Genomic DNA, 22,695 nt, shown 5'->3' on the forward strand with positions numbered 1-22,695 from the left:
ATCCCTTTAAATGCACTTGAAAAGACCCATGTTATCAAAAAACATACTTTCAGAGAGAACAAAGTATTTCCTTAAGTCTTCATCTGAAGTTCTATTAAATATCCCTTAGCATCCGCTTTGACACAGACATGTCAATTAAATACAGATTTCTGAAACATGTTGCCAGCTTTGATTAAATATACTGCCAGCGCCAGCTTTTTTATCACGATTGTTTGATAATCTCAGCACTCTTTGTTTCTGTTTCTTATTGCATTTCTTTGAACTTGATATGATTTATAATCTGTACGTATGACTCTTGAATGCTGGCGCCTTCAACAGTATTAAATAAATAAATAAAGGATTTATTCAGCTCTGGACAGCTCTTCATAAGTAGCTGTTACCTGGTTAAACTTGAGTTTTATTATAATGGGCAGTAAGGTAAGGATTAAGAGAATAATTAACCCGTAAAGGTCACTGTGAAGACATTCCATTGCTTTATGACCACACAAAACTCTGCTCTGCTCCAGTAATACTTATTTTACTCTTCAGTAGCATTAATAAAATATACTTTGTTGCTTCAATCACCTTATTCTGTTATCCTGTGAGTTACAGACTTGCGGGGTAATTTGACACAAAAGTGTTTTCCTTAAACTTCAAACCAGAGAGTTAGTTGTTTTAAGTTTGTTAAAAAGTGACATGAGTTTATATTTCATTCATCCTTTAAAAATCAGTTTGTAAGGTTTTAAATGACAGCTGGAACACACTGGCTAAGTTAGAATTTGTCTTTACACAAAAAGGTTACAAAGGTTGAGCCCTCAGTATTTCTTTAGAACATAGCTAATGTTGTATAGATGCTGACCTAGTTTGTGCTTAGGTCCTTGAACATATGCTGTATTGCTATTCAGTCAGTGGTGATGACTTAATCCTCACTTGATTGCTGAATTGCATGCAAAACTAATGCTATAATGTTACCAGTGGTGTTTGGTAAAAGGACTTGGTTTTTTATCAAATGTTTAATACAATGTAATGTTTAGGTTGATGCACACTAGAAAAATGGCACAATTATATTTTCTTCTTTCTGCTGTTTATTTTCTGAAGTGTTGACATTTACACTTATTTTATCATCACTGAGGCATTGGTAAGTACAGTGCTATTTTTGACAACACAATTGGAAGGATTGAGACAAATTTGAATAATGACCCCATGCAAACTATATTCAGATGCTGCAGGCAGAAAAACGCTTGCAATGTGCGGTCACTTTTTAAATTGTGATCTCTTTGATATACTGCATGTCTGAATGTAATGGTGCATTACTTGACTTCAACACTGAAACCAATCTGACTCGGATGGCTCAGATTCATAACTATATTTGCTGTAGATGAAGGAACCAGTACATACTGCTCGTGGCTCCTATTCCAAGCTGGGTTTGTTGCCACTGCCTAAAAGCATCTAAGTTATGCAATCCATTAAAAAAAATATAACCAAGATTCCCTAAAGCTTGAACTATTCTTGGAGACAAAGAAAAAATGCTTGCAAAAAATAGACTGCCAGAAAGGTTTAGAAAAGCTGCATAGAAGGATAAGCTATGGATGAAAGTATTCAGACAGAAACTGAAAAATGAATATTACTATGACCTCACTCTTTGTTTCCTTGTTAGTACTGATCAAAGTTAGTTAACAAAATCAGACTGGTCCTAGAGGAACACAGACAGCTGAGTTATAAAAACAGTTTCTGCTGGCCTCAACTCCACAGCTACAGTCAGTGGCTGACTGCCACCTAATATATACTAACCTCTCCTTCACACAGACTCCTTGGTAGGTTTAGTAATCACACATTAATTGTAGCTCCAGAGAACAAACCTATATTTTCTATTGTCAGCGTACATCCAGTCATAAAGTTAGGAATGTCTTTCTTGAATGTATACATTAGATAAGCAGCAAAGGCGCTTAGTAATCTGTCTAAGATCTTTTCCTTTCTTTTAAAGTTTGTTCCATACCTGACTGGCACTTTGCCATTGTCTGAGAAATCATCTTGATTTATTCCTCTTTTAAATTGCACAGTACCATTTAACTATGACCCCTTTGAAAAACATGTTTGCATATTGATTGTCATCGCTGGACTTGAATAGACGATTTATCAGGCACGTGTTTCATCATTTCCGCCTGCCCGCAGCCAGCATTGAGCTTAACACAATACCCTGATGGCAGAACTGTGATAAATAAGCACTGGAACTGTGAAACACACAATGTAGAAATCAAAAGAAAGAAAGAAAGAAAGAACAGTGAACTCACTAGTTTGAACTCGAGTGGCTTAAATAATGATCAGCTATCTCCATCTTTACTCAACCTAAACATGTGATGTGCTACAGTACCTGTGAGTTTGTAAATGGATATGCACACACTAGGCTTTCATAAAAAAAAGTTAAATAGTCTGACACTCACCCTGTTCAATACAGATAACAAAAACCACAGAAAAAGAGACGCTTTTTAGAAAGAAAAACATTTATTGTTTGTAAAAAATATTTTAGCATAGCCAGCTCAAATCTGACAGTGCACAATGAAACTTCAACATGTAGGGAACATGGAATTTTTAAAAATAAAGGAATTGTGGCCATATATACAACAGGGACCAAAAGCAACAACAAAAAAACTGATTTAATTGAAAATGTGCAAAAGAAGAAAAAGACATTCAAATGATTCGTCCCAGGCACCCTGATCATGTGGCACAAGATGGGACTGTTCCCTGTGGCTTGAATAGCCAGCAAGATGGCGACTAGGGCAACATAACCCTAAACAGCTCTGGTCTCGTGCATCTGAACCACAAACACAAAAAACAAATATATGTTTTTATCGGAAAACAGGTCCTTGTTTCTTCGATGTCACCATTTAGCTTATTTTGTAAAGATTTTGTGTGAAAATGTTTGTTTACTGCACCGAGGTAGGACTGTCTTCAGCGCAGCAGCAACATTCCAAAACACTCGCATTCATGGTCATCTACCGGAAATAAACAAGTAGGACCTTGTTTTAGAGGTCTTTCCAATGACAAGCAGGGCTGTCTCTCACAGTGCCTGAGTAAAAAGAGTTAAAGGGCCAGGTAGCCGGCAGGATATATATATATTTTTTTGTTAAGTATTTATAAACGTTCTCTTAGATTAAATAGTGCTTTGAAACATGAAAGAAATTTTAACTTGCTGTAAAAAAGTTGACGTTTTGTTTCCTGGACTGAAATTTTTTATTAAATATACATTTAAAGTACATTTATTTTGTAATGTTGCCACTAAATTCCAGTCAGTAAGTGTCAGTTTTAAACACTACTTAAACACTGGGCATGTTTTTTGGCATTACCATCAGCCAGTGTATTTTTGAGTTACAAAGAAAATTCCCATGTCAAAAGCCAAGCCCTAATCTGAGTTGTATAATGTTGTTGTGTCATTTTCTGTTGCTGCTCTCCTCCAGAATCTCTCTCTCTCTCTCTCTCTCTCTCTCTCTCTCTCTCTCTCTCTCTCTCTCTCTCTCTCTCTCTCTCTCTCTCTCTTTCTAATTCTACACTCACATTTGTTCAGTGGCGAGGTGCAAAACCGGCACCTTATGCCCTCTTCTGTCACATTCCAGCTTTCCAGCTGCCTCGGGCTGACCTTCGCTTTATGCGAATGGAGGGAAAGTTGAGACTCTTTGGGCTTCCAGTGTTTACACAAAGGTGTAGCTGAAGTCTTCTGCAGTATACTTTATTAAGAGGACAACCCTAGTTATTTGCCTACTTTGACTGCTTGCACATTTATGCATTCATGAAAAAAACTTGTATGATACAATGTGGACTATTGGTAGGATTTTCCAGTGAAAAGGTGGATTCTGCTGGTCTGGAATAAGATATTTGCATTGCAACATGACTGTACTGAACCAAATCACGAACTTGTAAGTGTGCTATTTTCTACTTGCATTTGATTTTCATCACAACACTCAAAAGTTAATTATGTGTAGAACATTTTTTAACTAGCAGGAAAAACGTATTTGTTTGTGTCTTAATGTAAAAATAGTCCTTACGTTCTGGGCACACACAACTAAACTTTTACTTCATCAATAATCATTCAGTCTTTCTGTATAATAAAACTCATGTCCCAGTACAAGAGTGTGTTATAAGAGACCACAACAATAGCACATACCACCGGCTGCCTTATATTCTATGTGTTCTTTCAAAACTTTTGTGTGGCTGTTCATAAATGCTGTAAAAATGGCTTCTTTTGGGTCACTTCTGAACAAGAAAAAACAAGCAGTTGTTAAGTGAAGCACTATTTTTAAAGACAATACATATACAGATTTAGTTGTGACAGCTTTGAAGCAGGCGGCTTAATGTGGAGGCAGACGAGTTACTGGGGAACAACTGTGCAAATGTTTTACACACTGCATTCCTGTGTCAAAGCCGATCAGCTCAGAGGGACTCTATTCGGACACCGTTTTCTCTCTCCTTTTGTAATAGATGTGCCTAGTTATGGGATAGCTTTTATAAAAAGGGTCATAAGATTTAGATAATAACAGACAATGAAGGGTGTTCTGTGGTTGATAGCCTTAGTATATCTTAAATCTGTTTTCATTTACTTTGGAATAGACTGGAGTTTGTGAGGCTTTCTAAACCCCTTCCTCATGGACCCCTTAAAGTATATACAATACAAATACCACAAAACTGAAACCTTTTTTTGTTGTTGTTGTTATATTACTGTATCAGGGAGGAGGTAAGAAAATAATAGTACTGCATATTGTTTTGCAATCTCAGGTAACTAAGTAATACAGTACATTCTGTATATTAAGACATGTGAAATCTCTCTGCCACACACTTTCATTCATTGGGATTCCAAATTCTGTTATCCTGCAATCAAATGATACGGTACAGGAAACAACATCAGAAAGGGTCAGTTGACAGCACAGCAGCCTGTTGATGAACAGAAGACGGATTTGGTTGAAGTCAGACTCATATCAGAAGTAGCACTTAAGTTGTTTTGTTTTTTAATTAAAAAACAGGACCTTAAATACAGGAAATAATTACTCCCTTGTTATATAATAGCTTCAGGGTATAACTAAAGGGTGCATCTGGAGTACTGTAGTACTATACGTCTAGTACTGGGTGGATATGTGTAAGAGGCAGCTGGTCCCTAATCTACATTAAAATCGAATCCATAAGTATTGCGTTAAACCCCTGTGGGTATTGTATGTCTGATGAGAGATTGATAATTTCTGACTTTTAAGCCTGATTCATGTAGGCAGGGAAGGACAAATTAGTTCACACAGACTTATTCCACTTATTCCATATTTATTCCACATTCCCAATGGTATTGTTTTGCAAAAATCCTGTAGGATCTCAAACTGGAGAATGGCTGTAAAACTCAGCTAGCACAGTTAAAATTCATCACCTTAGGGAACTGGTTGAAACTGTGGTGCACCTTACTCTATAATCACAGACTTTGTTTTTAAAGCAAATGAGATGCTTCTGTGCATGAAATTACAATAGCAATAATTATTATATTTATTAGGACAATACTTCTAATAAGACTACTACCGATACTTCTTCTACTGCTACTACTTGAGGACAAAAAACTGCTGTTATTACAAGTCACTGTAGCTGTTGCATTGTTAGTTGAAGTCGTCCCAATGTTTGCCTTTATAACCATTGCCAGTAATATGAACCGTAGTCTGTCAGATAAAGGAGACTTGCCAATTGATGAGAAGTTAAGGAGTTAAAAGGCATAGCTTTTGCACAAGCTTTGAGTAGGAACTGGATTACATTTCAGCACCTATCAGTTGGTTCGTATCATTGTTTTACTATTTTAATATCAGAATATGAAACTTGTACCACTGTGGTATATTTCTACCAATGACTCTTACTGTTGGCAACTGCCCTAACGCTGGTATTGCCCTCCATTGCATTGTCATTGTAGCAAAACTGCATTACCATTGACAATCATTTGGTAAAGATTATAACTAGTGGAGACAGCGGAAACAACTATCCAGCATTTGCAAATGATTTAGATGCTCTTGTAAATCCTTGTGATCTTCTCCAATTAGAACATAACATAATTAAGAAATGAAAATGGAGACAGAGCATTTGCTTGACACATTGAGGTACACCAGAAATTAGTTATAAACTGGGAGGATATTATCTCAGGAAATCTCTGCACAGACTTTGCTCTGTGCAACTGTAGTTTATATTCCAGTCCTGTCAGCACCCGCAAATGTCTGAGGGGAGGGAGGAAATTAGCCCTCGTTTTTCCCTCTCTCTCTCTCTCTCTCTCTCTCTCTCTCTCTCTCTCTCTCTCTCTCTCTCTCTCTCTCTCTCTCTCTCTCTCTCTCTCTTTTCTTTCCCAGCTTGCTACGACCACTAGTCCTGGTTTAACACAGATGCTCTTGAGCTTTTTTAATTGAGAAAGCAGATGTTTGGAACTTCCTGGCATTCTGTTGGTAACAAGCAGCTGCTTTGTGTCAGTTCCTTGTTTTACTCCAGTCTGCGCTGTCATTACCTAAGGATGGTAGTGGACTGGATACACTGTGGGGCATTGTTTGGGAAACTGCTACACTAACTTTCCCCAGCACTGTGATACAAAATTATATGGTTGAGAGCTTATAATAGGAATACCTTTGGAATATTTTATAATTCTTCATTCAGATAACTTGGAGGTAAGTCTGATAACACTTACATTCTATATCTGATTCTAAAGTACAAAAGCAACCTTGTGGGTAGGGTTTCAAACTGTAGCAGTAATGTATTGAAAGCATGTATCAAACTGGATACATAGTATTGTGATCCATTGTTTTGAACGCTTTGATATGTCATTAAAAGAGTACTTCTGAGAAGCCTTTAACAATACTTTTGCTTCATAATTTTTTAGATTATTTTCTCATGGTTTAAACTTTGCTTTTAAACTTGTAGAAGCCTTTTGTTGACTTTTGAAACACAACTAGCAAGTCTGGCTTTTACTACAGCAGCTAAGCATGCTCCAGTTTCTTCAGATTTTAAAAACAGATAAGGATACCGGATGAATGAAGAGTGTAATATGTCCTAATATACCTAAGAGTCACGATATGGACAGATCTAGGCGGTGTAGAATGCTTTAGTTTAGTTAGTGTGAATAATTGTGTAAATGTATTTAGATATATCTTGATACAAGTTGTGGGAGACCCAAACTATTATTAAATTAGGTTTAACATTTTATTTTGTTTGTTTCTTAAAGAGATTTCAACATATGTTTTTGAAAATGAGCAGTCATAATTAGCAAAACGTCTTCCCTCAGGTCTAATAATCCTCAAAGCACGTTTAAGTAGGTTATGCTTGGCATTAAACATGTGGTATTTTTTACGAACACACCCCACCCTCATTAAAATGATTTTACTATGAGGGTTAAGAATCTTTGTGGGTTTTAATAAAACATTGTCTGCAAGGCATAAAGCAATTGGAAGATCATGTGTATTTAGTAGTGAGTTTTATTCTAATACATGTGTATGGATGCAGCTTGGCAATTTTGTAGTTTGAGTCAGAAGGTGTTTCAGACAAAAAATGTAATATGTTGTGGAAAGCTATAAAAACAACCAGCACCTAAGAGGTGGCCCTCAGGAGAATATTCTTTTGAATCTAATTAGAACAAAAATGTTTTCCCTTTTCTCAGCTGGCAGACAGTAGGCTATTCACATACTAATGCTCTGTGCAATGGGCATTACCTCCTAGACAATTCTGTGTCATGGCATAGTGTACAGTGAGCTTTTAGTAATTCTCTTACAAGCTTGTGTGACTGTTCTGTCTGTGGGAAAAAATGAAAGCAATTTAACCAGCACTATTTATACCAGTCTATATAAAGACCCAATAAAGTCTCACAATCAACATAGTAAAGAAGATAACAGAATAAGTATGTTTAGTTGAAGCTTTAAAACACTACTGTTGTGATTCATAAAAAAGCTTGTCCCGAGTCTGGTTACAATAAGTGCACATGGAGATGTCTTGGCAAACAGCGGTTCCCTGGCCTTGATACATTATTTGAAAAGAAAAGGCTGTTAATCATGAGTCTATGGAAGGAGAAAGCAAAGTCTTGTCAAATCAGAAAGGCTATGAACTTAAACAGCAAGTATTAATATAAGCAACATTTTGAATCCCACAAAACCACAAAACGTGTCTCAAAGGTGACACAGCTGGTAAGGAGGAAGTATTTTGACATATGCTTTGACAGGTATCATGGATCCTAAAACAGACGTCTCCCAGTAAATAAAGTAGGCCAGCATTTTCCATTGAGTGAGAATGATGTGTTTGTTTCATTGTGTTGGGTGACATTTAGCTCCGTTCTTTTAAACCATGTGTTGTCTTGCCTCATTTACGAAAGGGCACTGAACTTTATGGTGTGTGATAATTGCAATTAGTGTGCATGTTAATGATTTCCGTATTTACTATTGCAGTTGTATTCATTATCGCGTGAAATAGTGGGCATATTATGGTGCACACTGATTTTATTGTGCCATACTATGGTAATGAAGAATGAATATGTGACTTGTATGGTAATGCATGATAATATATTTAAATGAGCATCCAGCTCAGAATATGAGATGAGCTGTATTCACATGGTATTTACTAAAGGATTAAAGTGATTATTTATTAGTGCTTATGGGAACCAGACTTTAACCACTGGTAGGAGCGCTATTAACTTGTCCATAGCTGCCCCTAGCTGTGCACTGCCATCATAATGAGGCAGATGAAGTCATCCAAAGAACAATATTAAATATGATTAGGGAACAAAGTATCAGCAACCAAAACCTGAATTATAAAAAGAAACTGGCTCTTATGAGTTTAGTCTAGTGGAAGGTGATTTTGCTGTTCGTGCTGTCTGAAGATCTTGTTTTATCCAGCGCTCTCACAGCAATTGGCATGTGAAGTTGAATCGACAGTTTTAGAAAAATAATTGAATGCAATTTAATGAACATTAGCTGCATGTAAAAACGATTAGCCATTTCCTGAGGTTATTAAACTCTGGCACTGGAGTAAATGTATTCCTTTTCATAATGGTGCATTATACATGGTTTTCAATTCGTTTTGAAGTATGTGGCACTTACAAGGTAGTAAGAGGCACCAATGTCATCAAGGCGCATTGCGGCGAGGGGGGGGGGGGGGGGGGGAATCTTGAAAAAGGGATAAAAATGGTGCATTCTAGCACATTTTTGCATAGTTTAAGCAGGTGTTAGACTAGCAATGGTCTGCTTGTAGTGTGACAAAGTACTTCATGAGTGCAATGAAGGAGCTTTATTTCAGCACTGCTCACAGCAAGGCAAGACCAACTAGAAGAAAATTTGACTTCAGGATCATCAAGGCCCCTGCAAGACTGTAGAAAAAGAACTGGTATTTGCTAAGTAAATCTGATGCAAAATATTCTCTTTCACTCAACTTAAATATACCCCAACTGCTTTAAATCACACACGTATCAACAATAGTTTCAATATTATCTTTCAGAGATTTCCTTTCTATTTCATTTATTACCTCTTGATAGTCTCTTGTTGCATACTGTAATGGGTAACTTGTCATATTATTTATTTAGCGTGCTGCCTATATCCAAGACGACCCATCTATTTGATTATTGATTATTATTTATTTATTTTGCTTCAGTCTCAAATAACTCAAGATATATAAATATTAATACCTGAAAATTATTGTAATATTTTAAAATAAAAATAGCCGGTGCAAATATTGTTTTAAATGGTGATCACGCCGGTGGCTGTGTATGTATGTATGTATGTATGTATGGATGGATCACGCCGGTGGCTGGCTTATTTTGAAAACCCTGCAGTGTATGTACAGTATGTATGTATGTATATACTGTATATATATATATATATATATATATATATATATATATATATATATATATATATATATATATAATATCAAGGGCTTATAGAATTAAGGGCTTATAGAATTATACAAGTGTTGCACCATACAACAGAGAAATAGCGTAGTTAACAAAGAAGAGCAGTATTTTTGATTGAATCTACTGAACCTAAAGAGCAACTATACATCCACCAGCACATCTTCAGGGGAACCCTAAACCTACTAGGCGCAGGTCTGAAATATAATAAATAAGTATAATACATATATTTATTCAAATATTTGGGGGCAAAGTATTGCAGGGGGACAGATTAATAGTATACTCTGGTGTACTGCCTAAGAGAGAAGACATGTTTGAGAGCTCTGTTGAGGCAGCAGGGTGTTTTAAACATCTGAAACAGAAAATGATATGCAAAATTAATCTAATTAATCTAAACAAGACGGATAATACATCAGTTAAGAAAACTGTGACATTTCAGACCCCTATCAAGTTATTCTTTAATCTAGTGCTGGAAGCTGTAAATGGTTGACAATCAAAAAGGTTGGCTAAAGAGTTTAAACAGTAGCAGCAGACTGATTTAAATCAATAAACTGGAGTCACTGCAACGCTGCAGCAACATCGGTAGTGTTTCCTGGGCCTCTTTGTTTGTTTGTCTGTATTGAAGCCATAGTGTTCAGGGTGATGGCTCTTGTTGATTACAGTGTTCCTCCTAAGACGAGTGCTGCTGCCTGGGGATATTTATAAACTATGCATCCTGAGTTGATGTTCCAGTCGCCTGCTCTTCTAATGCCTCTGGGCTTGTTTATTTGTGTCAGAGTCTGTCTGCTGCGGTGGAAAGGTTACTCTATTTGGGTTTCTTTCTCATTTTGTTCAGGAGCCGCTTGTCATTCTTTCAAACTATACCAATCATCAAGGGCTTATTTGTTCCATAAATACTGCAGTCAAAGGGTGTCCCTATAGGTCCGGTGTCTCCAGCCCCGGTTCAGGAGAGCTGCTAGGTCTGCTGGTTTTCGCTTCAACCAAGTTCTCGGTTACTTATTTGAACCAGTTATTGGCTTAATTAGTCACGATTAACAGGTGTTCCAGATCTTTAGCCACTGATGATGTAAAGACACCTATAAAACCTGCTGGATAGGGGCTCTCCAGGACCAGGGTTGGAGACCCCTGATATAGATGATCCCCATAGTTTGAACAAGAAAGTTATTTCCAGTAAAAACCCTATGTTGGATACACAGATTTTTGTACTGTCTCTTTGACTGAAATGTATTGCTTGAGTGTAGATTTTTTTGCTGAATAACATATGGCGAACTAATTAAGAAATTTCTGTACTCATATCTTGACTTACAACATTTACTTTTACTGTCAGCATTTCAGCATTAAAATAACATGCCTAACAACAATAACAATTTGGAAAAATAATTGCTGCTTGTCAAACTTGGTTCTGCTGTTTCCTCAGCTGTGTAGCTCGAGCAAGTACAGAAAACGGGTTGATGTATAAAATGAAGTACTGTAGAACAATAAGGGTGGAAAATATAACTCTTCAGTAATGGGAAACTGTTGCAGTTGAATTTGATCTCTTGACCTGGGAAACCACTATACTGAAAGGGTAGAACTGACTTGTGAATGTAATGCAAGGAGTTGTTGCATCCTGCTACTGTAATTAATTCTGTTAAGTTGGGAAACAGTGTGCACTATCTGAGCAACATCTCTGGTTCGGAAAGAAGTTGAATGAGGATAAACGGATGGTGGCTGTCATTGTGTCCTGGTTTCTGAGACACAATCAACTAAACGTTTCAACACCCTGGACCTGATTGGTTTGTTGCTGCCTTTAAGTTAGCAGACACTGCCAGGCACAGTCATCAGATTTCCTAGTGTCATGTGGATTTTTCTGTTTTCCAACACAGCTCCTCTTCAAATGGTGCAGAATTGGGCTAATCTTGAATCTGCCCAGCTAATCCTGTTTGTTAAAGGTCTTAAGAATTTCACTGAAAGTGTATTTTTCATAATACTTTAACGACTTGGCAATGGGATGTTACAATGCTCCTAATTATGATGTCTCAGTAGATGATTGTCTAGCATTTTTGTGACTTAATTGACACATGTTGAAAGTTACTGTCCATCATATAGTTTGATTAACAGTCAAATGACGAATATTCTACATGGAATCGCAATATGCATGTTACACTTGTTAGAAAGGTGAGATTTGATAGCATTGTTGGATGTTTAACACCAAATTGTCATGATCTCACATAAAAAAGAACATTAAAATGTGTAACTTTTAGGTCACATCATTGGGTTAAAGTAAGAGAGACACATCAGTTTTGATGGACAACCTGTCACCAAAAACATTTTGAAAAGATGAATAACAAGGTCAGTGTTGATTTAAAAAAGAAATGGCTCTTTGACCTTTCCTATTAAAACCAAAAGAAAAAAACAAACATTATTTAGAATAATCATGAGAGGATGTACTTGTCATATCGTCTCGGTCAGAGTACATTTTTGTTCCGTCTTCTGGAATGTTTCGAGCCTTCTAGCCGTCGCTGTTTAAGCAGCTTGCTTTAAAACACCCTGTGTGTTCTGAGCCATTCTGTCATGAAGTCATTCAGCCTCACTTCCCTGTTTCATTCATTTCAAATAGTGGTGTAATGGCACTAGTTACATGCCTGTTTGAACCACTATCTATGCTGACAAAGTTGACAGTACCGATTCTTATAGTATCTTATTTCATCTAATTGCAATGTGAATGTCATTATCCAGATAAACTGTGTTGTGAGTGTTTCTGTTCCTACAGTGCATTTTACATATTCCTTTGATTCTGTCACATAGAAGTATATCTCATATGCACAACCCCACTTTGTTTGATAGTAAGTCATTTTATAAAACAAGGATTTATTGTTTTATTGATTTTTTGTTTCTTCTGTGTGTACTTTGAGGTCATGCTTTGCTTTTACGAATTGAATAGAAAAGTATGTTCACTGTTGTAAAAGTGTCGGCAACAACGTTCAGCTTACCCATTTCCCTGGCAGGGAAACCAGACATAAACAACGTGTTTGATTTTGACAAATGAAAGGTGTTTTATAGACGGTTTCCTAGAGCTGAAAGGCAGTATTTGAGTCTGTCTGCAACTGTGGGTGTTACTACATTACTCACACATGTGGGGGAGGGAAATATTTATGGTAATGTCAATAAAATGGGGGAAAACTGATGTAAGCTTAGTTGGTTAACTCAGGTATCTTAAGGGCTCTCTTCATTTTGAATGTGAATAATTTTGGCTTGAGTTATAAGATCAACAATCAAATATGTCAAGAAAATAAAGTTGAGATCCTGAGATTCTGCATCTGTTTTTCACAAGGCTCTACATTGATGAGTTGAATGTGTTTTGTTTGAGTCACACGCATAAAACATAGCCTATACATGTCTTAAATGCAATAAACGTGTGTTTGCCAAAATTAAGTTAATGATATTGAGTACTTCTTTATTACACTAAAGCCCACACTGTGTGTCTTTAGGCGAATGCAGTAAAACATTCCAGGCCCTATTTAGCAAATATGTGTGCAGCCAGTATCGCTAGGGCAAAGATGACTGCGTTTGCTAAGCGCTGTGATAGTGCACGAAAATGTAATTTAGAAGTCGGGTCTCTTACGTGGGCTAACTCACATCAAATAGCGAATCATGCGCCCAGCCAATCAAAGCACAGTGGGGGGAGTAAAGTTACAACCAAAAAGGATTCAACATTCCTTTTAAGAGGATCTGTGTGTCTTCAATAGCGAACGGAGGGTATTTTGAAACCAAAAAAAAAAGAAGGAAAAAGACACAAGCACCTCAAGCAAGGCTACTTTTTTTTTTTAGCAGTCCGGGGGGGGGGGGGGGGGGGCATTGAATACTTACAAAATAAAAAAAGTAATCTATAAGAAAAAGTAAGTTACATAAATATTTTTTGTTTGCATCACAGATCACACACTGCTTGCACTTTTACAGAACAGGTCTCCTTACGATTTACATGTTGGTGTGTGTACTTTAGCGCTACAGGCAAACAGTGTGCCCTCTGCATGTCTCCTTCCAGATCAGCCTGAAGCTGTTGGCAGATGTCAATGATTGTTTCTCTGTAGAGGCAAAATTGCTGCATACATTGTGTGTCAGACAGGCTCTGAAAAGACAGATGACTTTTAAATATTTGGGGACATCTTCTCCTTCACTCCACTTGTCTGGCCATGTAGAAATTATTATTATTATTATTATTATTATTATTATGTATTTCTTAGCAGACGCCCTTATCCAGGGGTACTTACAACTGATACAAAATCACATTACAAAGTATCACATTAATCCAGTGCGCACTCCATATTTCTTTTATTTCTCTTTTTTCTCTCTCTCTTTTCTTTGCCTGCTTCCCTGGTAGTTTCACTGGTATTTACAGTCGACCATGTAATTTGCGCACAGTTTAGACCTGGTTTTCACATGTCTAATGAAACACAAACACAAACGCTATTGATAGTTTGCTAAATCGCTACATTTGTATGTAAATGAGGACACTCCCCTAAAGTTCAGCCCATGTCCAGCGCTAACGCTGACTTGCCGAGTGGGCACAAAAAACACGTGTTGCTAAATCACACAGGTGGGCAAAGTCTGTTTGCCCACACGTGCGCCTGATTCTGGTGTGCTAACTGTCTGCAAAAGTGTTTTACGATTGCTTTAGGGCAGGTGTGCCCAATCCTGGTCCTGGATGGCCGCTGTACCTGCTGGTTTTTGTTCCAGCTGTACCCTAAATTGCTCAATTGGACCAATTAAGCTTCTAATAAGTGTTTGATTCGTCAAATTAAGTAATTTAGGGGACAGTTGGAACAAAAGCCAGGAGGACACCGGCCCTCCAGGACCAGAATTGGGCACCCCTGCTTTAGGGGTTTGCAAACATTGCTAAATAGGGCCCTCCATCTCTTTTGGATATTACTATATGGCCATGTTCACCTTATCCACTCATAGCCTTTACTGGCATCAAATTAACATTTGTTTGCATGGACTTTGATGTTTCAAATTAAATGGAACCTAAGGGAGGATGATTGAAACCAGACACTATTGGTCAATCTCTTTCAACATAAGAGGCTGTGCATGTTTCTAATCTTGTGCTCTGAAATGCTAAACTGTCGCTTGGTTCCCCTGCCTTTCTGGTAAATTTATTATTCATGGGCAAACCAGATTTTATAGTTCTTGAGCCAAACAGAATAAACCATTTTACTGTTGTACCTTTTTTTCTCCTTTTCTCAAATGAGAAACATGGCTCCTGCAACCTGGAGAAAAGCCATTGCAAACAGAAGCGGGTGTGTGTTACATGGAAGCCTGCTTGCCCAGAGCGTTTTAGTCACGACTCTCTATGGCTTTTTTTTAACTACCTACAGCACTGATTTGCAAATTGTTGCCATTATACTTTATTACATTCAGACCATCAAATGTCCACTACATTGCTCTGTTGGTGAGTTTTATTGCACCCTCTTCTGCCTCACCTGTGAGGGGTTTACCCTACTGTATTTAAAAAGCCCCTGCCTTGTTATTTTCTATTTTTAGGCTATAGTGTCCGACTGACATAAATGATAACAAATAAAATGTTTGCTGTTTATTTTAAATCTTTTTTTGATGGTACGCTCTTATAAAGTGTAGTTATGCTGTGAGAAATAAGGCTGTAGTTTTTCTGATGTTACTCTCCATAATCAGATGTTTACACAGTTTTGCTAGCTGATTATGATTGACCATCCTTTCAGTTTAATTGCAGTATCCTGCTCCCCTTTATTATCCGTGGATTGTTATCATAACTGTTTCATGACATTGCATTTCCGCACAATACTGACACCAGCAACAGTGCTCCACTTGTGAAAGAGCATATTACCATGCCACATTTTGACCTGATTGGCCAACTAAGAGCATTTTACCCTTAATTTTGCGCTGTCTAAGATATAGCTACCCGAAAATAATGATCTCAATAAAAGAGCTAGTCTCCTGTAACTCACATCTGTAGCTTTGTTCAAGCAACAGGCCTACTTAACTGCAAATTTAACATGTTACTTTATAGTGGTTTAGGGTAAAAGTTGCATCTATGGGCCATATCTCAAGATGTTTTGAAATATTGCAATTTGATTCTAAGTGTGTGGTCTCTATCAGTGATATGACATGGGGCCGGTTTTTCAAAACTTGTAATCTGGATAAATATTATCTGGATTTTGTAATCCTATATTTTGTGATAGAGAGCTTTTATCTGGATCGTTTTGATCTGTTTTTTTCAGAAAATGTCACTGCTGGATTACATTTATCCAGATTACAAATATAATCACGTCTACGAAATCCAAGTAGTTCTTAATAGTTTATAGACATTTTTTTTTTAAATAGACCATTATTTATACAACCTAACTTAAAAAAGATATAGTAGGAAATATTAATAGTATTAATAGGAATATTAATACACACGTTTATTTCTTTATATTTTATATAAAAAAACCAGACAATTCACTTTTAATGTTACTGCACATATAAAGCATGCAAAGAATCTTTATTTTATTAACTTGGTAGAAATTAAATAACTAAAATGAGATGCACAGTAGAACGCATCAACAGGCTGCTTAAGAGATGATTCGTATGGAACCGCTACAAGAATGCAATATCATTTTAGCCTGTATTGTTTTGCACAATATCACTATCAATTGCAATGGACCAGCCATTGAAGGAAAGGATTTGAGCGCCAGCCTGCCGGAGCCTCAGGCAGGACACCATGATGCACCTTTAGCAGAACCACAAGAGGATCGACTTGCTGGATGGTCAGTGAGGGATGCCATTGTAAAGAACTACTTCTAGAAGGATCCTCCATTGACGTTTCACATTAAAGATATGTCATTTCCCCCACATCTTTATTTCTATACAGCACACACGTTTTAAAAAAAATGTGTTGGACATGATGTAAATAAATGGAAAAAAAAGCTGTTGTTCTTGATAAAAGCCACACCACTAAATGTGTTTTTTCCTTAGTCAGACACATGCTGTTAATTTGCCAGCATGGATACAAAACCTAAATAAATATGTGAAATGTTTATGATATCACTCTATTTGCATATAGTGTGTGTTTTCTATCGAAATCCAAATGTTCTATGATTATTTAAAAGTGAAATCCACCTTCACAGTAGGATAAAAAATATCCTCATATTTCGGATAAAAATAATTCTGATCTCTATAAATTCTGAAAACCCCAATTACAACATTAATAGCGATTAAAAGTGCGATCAGATTACCAAAGCAAAATCCGGATCACAGTAATCCCAATCGCATGTTGACATTTTGAAAAACCCAATTTCACAATATAATCCCGATCAAATATGAAAATCGAAGTTTTGAAAAAATGGCCCCAGGAGTTTAAATAGTGGGAAATTGAAACTGTTAAGTAACTAAACTAAACACCCATAGTGGAACTTGAATGGAACTTCATGCCAAATATGAAGACAATTTAAAGAATGTTTTTAAAAGGTCAGTTTTCATGGATTAAACATCTATTTTAGATTGAGGTCAGTATTTTAAATGGTCTCTGGAGTGTATAAGGCCAGTATTTGGCCAAAGATCCAATTAAACAGAAAAAAAGTTTGTACCTCAAATATTTATGAGCTGTTGAAAAATTGGTGGCGGCAGAATTAGCGAAAGCTTCCCCTACGGCGAATCTTAATTACATCAGAGACTTGTGATGCCCTTTAATTGGATTTTAATCCCATTTCCTTGTTGCAGACAAACATTAAAAGCTTCCTTCAGGCAGCGTCTAACTGCGTGACGTTCAGCTAAGTGTCAAAGGTCACCCTCTCCTCAGTGGGCTTGACCTTTCAACCTGTAGGACTCAATCAATAGATCTTAATGAATGGGTAGAGCGAATAAAGAATGAAGAACACAGGAAAGCAGATATCCATTAGATGTTAGTCCTGGGGGTAGCTCTATAGCAGAGGTCAAGATGGAAAGGGTTGGCTGCGTTTGGGCCAGGCTGAAAGGGAGATTTAAGTCTAAAGACCACAAAGTGACTACACTTTTTTCTTATTTGATCAAATTGTGAAGTAAACTTGTCCAGCAATAGCTTTTGTGCCAGAGCCACAACAAGAAAATCATCCAAGGCTGGAAAATAGAAATCAGAACTTTTCCCACAAGCTGATGATTTTAATTCTGGGACAGATGATTTTAATTCTGTATGCATGGGGTGACTGATAGGGAAACTGTTTTCCTAGAATCAAACTGTTTATTTCTCCCTCATTCCTGAGTATTAGAGATTACAGTAATAAGGAGTCACTCATTGTCTGGTATAAGTAATAACCACCGGTGACACTGCAGTGGAGGCTTGTCACAATTCCATCTGCACCAGCTTCAAAGGGGTTCACCACATAATTACTGGTGCAGCCTTTTTTGCATAGTTTTGGTTGATCTAGATTAAATCAACTACATGCATTTTTGGATAATGTTCGCACTGAGCATGACATCATTCAGATGCAGGAAGTAGAACACTTCATTGCAAAGAGACAAGTACATCATAAATTATTTCTGAAGATGAACTGCAGTTAAAATGAATGTTTGCACATTTTGAGATGAAATATAATATGTCTTTAACACAGGAGTAAGAAGTGTGACAGTGGCATTTTGGCTGTTGGCGTAGAAAAGTAGACCAGAGCTTTAACCTCCTGTAAACGGATGCATTTAGTACCGCTATTACAACAGCAGGAAAGTTTTATACTTTTATTGTTTCTGAGCCAAGGTTCTGCTTTAAGCAATATATAACTGTTTTATTAACCTTAACATGACCTTTCAGTTGTTTTCTTTTCTGGGTTTTTCATACATGTTCAGACATTTTAATAGTTTATTTTCTCTGCCCTTACTTTTTACACCATTTCTGCCCTTACCTTTCATCCCATCTTGGTACACAGCAATATTTTAGGAAAATTGTCACTTGCAATGATTATATTTGTATGGAAAAGCGACCCGTCACCAAAATGTAATTAGGATAAATCTCAGTATCTTGGGTGAGTAGGGATGGCAAACTCAATCTGAAGATCATGTGGTTATCTTCTTATTGGTCTACAATTTGCAGTCTGCAGCTGCTTTGAAAACATGCCTCTATACTCTTAGCTAGGCCTTTTTCTTTTCCTTTTTAACCCTATGTCTGTTAATATTTTTATTTCCCTTAATTATCTCTTCCTAATCTCTGCGGTTTCTGTCAAACATCTTACATGCTCGTTTCTAAGGAATACTCTTCTTGTTTGTCTTCATCTGTGTTTTTCTTCACACCAAATAAAGTAAAGCAGGTGACAATATAAGAGTTGGCTAAACTTTTTAACCACCCACATATTCATTAGAAAAATACGATTTGGCAGGATTTGGAAGAAATCATATGTAAACAATATTAATTGAGCATTATTGTATGAATACAAAATCTGCAGGGATATTTTTAAGGAGCTGAAATTAGTTGGCTGGCCAGACACTCAGCAAAAAAAAAAAAAAAAAAAAAAAAGATATGTTACTTGCTTTTAATAGGCTACTTTACTAGAACTCTTGAATATTATTTCAACACTGGGTTAGCCAAAAACAACACTGTTCAGAAATTCAGCTTTGGCCTACCAGAATGTTCTCTGGCCTATCAGAATGTTCTCTGGCCTACCAGAATGTTCACTGAATAATTTAATTAGAAACTTACATCCTCATGGACTGCTAGTCTACGTTGGCTGCTGTAAGGCAGGTTTATTTATTAGATATACTGCACAAGACAGAGAGAAAAAGACAGAGAGGGAAGAAAGACAGTGACCTATGACAACAGTATACAGCTTAGGCATAGAGTTTTGCAATACAAACCTAATAAGACAAGTAGGTTTGTGTGCCGAGCACACTTATGAACTGGGCACATACCAATCATTCAGACCGTGTCACATTTTTACAGGACAGTTTTGTAATAGTTTTGATTAATCATTTACTTTGTCTCCTTGGTAATAGGTCTGTGATCCAGCTAGTGGGAGTCAGCATATAGATCAAGTTGTTTTTTTCTTTCCTCCCTCTCTAGTACCAAAGAAACTGTTGGAAGAAGCCAAACCCAAGCTGACAAAGTACCACACCTTGAGCCACCCTCAGCCGCCCAGATCATATGACCCAAATATTATAGGAGATGGGGCACTTCCTGATGTGTCACCGATTATAACAACGGACGCAGTGCCAGGTATTTTCACACTTTCTTTCTGTCTATCAAACCATAGCCACATTAAATGTCATGCCATTAACCTCAGAGAAAATCAGTAGTGCTGTATGTGATTAGTTAGTTGCCTTGTATGCTTTGACATGAGGTAAAGATGACAGTTATAATTACTTAAGATATTTAAGTTGTGTTTGCTTAGCCTCAGTTTCCCTGCAGCTCTGCATTTTTGTGTTACTGGAAAAAAAAAAGAGCTAGAACATGTCAGGGAAACTACCATGCTTTGATGAATAATCAATGCCTCTGTTTGAGTTTAACAAGTGTAAACTGCATTTAATAATTGTAAATAATATTACTGCAGTTATTACTTACATAAAACTACTTTTGAATCGTATGAAATGAACACAAATTGCACTAACGACAGTACTTAAAATGGCTACTGGTATTAAAAAGTTTATTAAATGGCTTGGATAAACTAAAAACGGCATGATTGGCTGAAGATCACACGACTGTGAAGTAAGTAGAATATCTAAAAAACTTCTCGCCATCACTACTGGCAGTTAAGGACTTTAGGCCCCTTAGAGATTGAGCATTGTTTTAAACTATATTTTATTAGTCAGACACTAACACAAATTAAAATGTATTAAAAAGAGGCTGTAAAGCTGCACACTGATCTAAAATTTGTATAAAGAGTGCTTGTTTTTGATCTTAACAACTAATGGATTGTGTATGACAACATAAACAACATATATTCAGATTTTCAAGTTAAATACATTACAGAAACTGCAGAGGTCGGTGTGTATTATAATGCAGTGTGCAGTTTTTTTCATACACAATGTCTTCATTGTTAAGATGCAACGCAACCTCTCTCCATCCTGATCTCCCATCTTGAAGTTCGGCTGAATTTGGTGCTTAAGCCTGGGGATTTACAAGTGCTTTCGCCTTGGTCACACAGATAGAGATTTTGAGATTTAAAAGAAAAGAAATTCAAGGGAATCGATCATCATTTTATACAATTCTATTTCATTTATGTTTGCGCTTGACTAATAAAAAAACACTTGGATGCTAGTTAAATAAAGTTTCTGATGCTATCTAAAATAATCAAATAACAGCTCAATTAAGCAAACCAATGTGGAATATAAAGATCATATTATTGCTAATATAGCTTTTAAAAAGGGGAGAGAATTCATGAAAAAATTATTTTCGTTGTAAATCTGACATATATTAATTCAATTAGTGTGTTGAGCATTTTCAATTTGGCATATATTAACATTGAGCTTTGTTGTTGATGCTTGAGGCTTTCACAGTTTAATGTGTGTTACTTTCACCTCCTCAGAGAATCAAAGCTCGACAATAAATCTATTATTTTCAAAGTCCTAGCAAAGCGTCTGTGCCAGTTTCACGTCTGTTTGTCCTTGGACAATACAAACCCCAGACTGGTGTGGAAGTAACTTGGTGAGGTCTGGTTAGAACAGGGATAGATCTAGGAATTCAGAATACAATTGGAATAATATGAGTGTGTGTGCATCATATAAGACACTGCTGGCCTGTTTAACTACTGTCCCAAAGGTCTGGTATCAACTTGTTTGTGCAAAAACCCTTTAATCTTGTGTCAGTAATATAGTAATCTGTACTAGAAGGCAGTTAGTTACTACATGTGAGGTCTGACAATGGGAGATTGCCACCAGTCGTGTTGCAGTTGATTTTATTCATGCATGTTTGCTTTCAGAATTGCAGCCAAACCCACACTGTTGACATTTACATGTTTTCCATAATTCTTGTAAGTGGCTCAACTGTTTTGATTTGATTCCAAATATAGACCACAGTCAGACATTACAATTATGAAATTGAAACTTTTACATAATTTACAAAGCCTTTACAGTGTATGTTCTGTGCTTCATAAAAAAAGAGAGATACGTGTGTTATGCTTTTGTTTCAAACAAAATACACAATATTAAGGGCCTGCATTTTATTTTTTCCATGACTATGTTCAAATGGCTCAAGCGTTGAGTGTTAGTTCATAGAGTCAAAGAGTAAAGCAGCATGAGCAAATTGTTACATAGTCCTATGTTCTAGTGATATTATCCAGCAGTTATCTCACAGAAATGTCTAGTAAGTAAAAATGTAGGTCCTGAAACTGTGTTTAAGTAATCTTATTGACTAGATTGTATACTTAATCCACAATTCCATTATGAGTGCTACTGTATGTAGACATTTTGGTCCATAAAAAAAGAAGATTCATATGCAACAATCTTTAGTTTATATTGTGCATGCCATGTAGAAAAAGATAAACTAAAGAAATAAGTTTAAGTATAAACCGTCAAAAAGTTCTTCATGAAGATGTGTAACCAAAAACAGAGAAACACTAGAATATTCTCAAAGGCTGAGACATGGCTTGTATCCCATTTTCACCGCCTGGCTGATGTCGACCATGTAGGGTTGCCACCTTTTCCACAGACCAAACCCGGACATATGGTCTATCAAAACTGCAGTATACTGTAATACAGTTTAACACAATTAAGCAGGTTAGTGATTCCCAGTCCTTACATAAAATATGCCTTTACCGATAACAGAATGCATTATGCTACATTTATTATTTTACTGAACTAATATGAAATCACAGCAACATCATCATTTATAACATATTTAAAAGCACAATAATTGCAAACAGCATCCATCTATCTGTAATTTT

The 22,695-nt window shown here is 36.6% G+C and overlaps 1 protein-coding gene across 3 annotated transcripts in view; it reads left to right on the forward strand.

Moving 5' to 3' along the window:
- The window catches only part of LOC117410965 (protein eva-1 homolog A-like), a 105,260-nt gene that overhangs the window by 74,853 nt on the left and 7,712 nt on the right, over nt 1–22,695 (forward strand). Inside the window, exons 1-2 of one of the 3 annotated variants that reach the window (XM_059025777.1) lie at nt 3,558–3,890; nt 19,878–20,030. Coding sequence is in view for 1 of the 3 variants with exons in the window: in XM_034017942.3 (XP_033873833.2) it covers nt 19,878–20,030 (153 nt within the window). In the remaining 2 variants the exon portion in view is untranslated. Of the gene's footprint in view, nt 1–3,557; nt 3,891–6,301; nt 6,642–19,877; nt 20,031–22,695 lie in introns of those variants that run through there. The other 2 variants (XM_034017943.2, XM_034017942.3) reach the window with 2 other exon arrangements.

Source organism: Acipenser ruthenus, chromosome 6 (genome assembly GCF_902713425.1).
Source record: "Acipenser ruthenus chromosome 6, fAciRut3.2 maternal haplotype, whole genome shotgun sequence".
NCBI classification, from domain to species: domain Eukaryota; kingdom Metazoa; phylum Chordata; class Actinopteri; order Acipenseriformes; family Acipenseridae; genus Acipenser; species Acipenser ruthenus.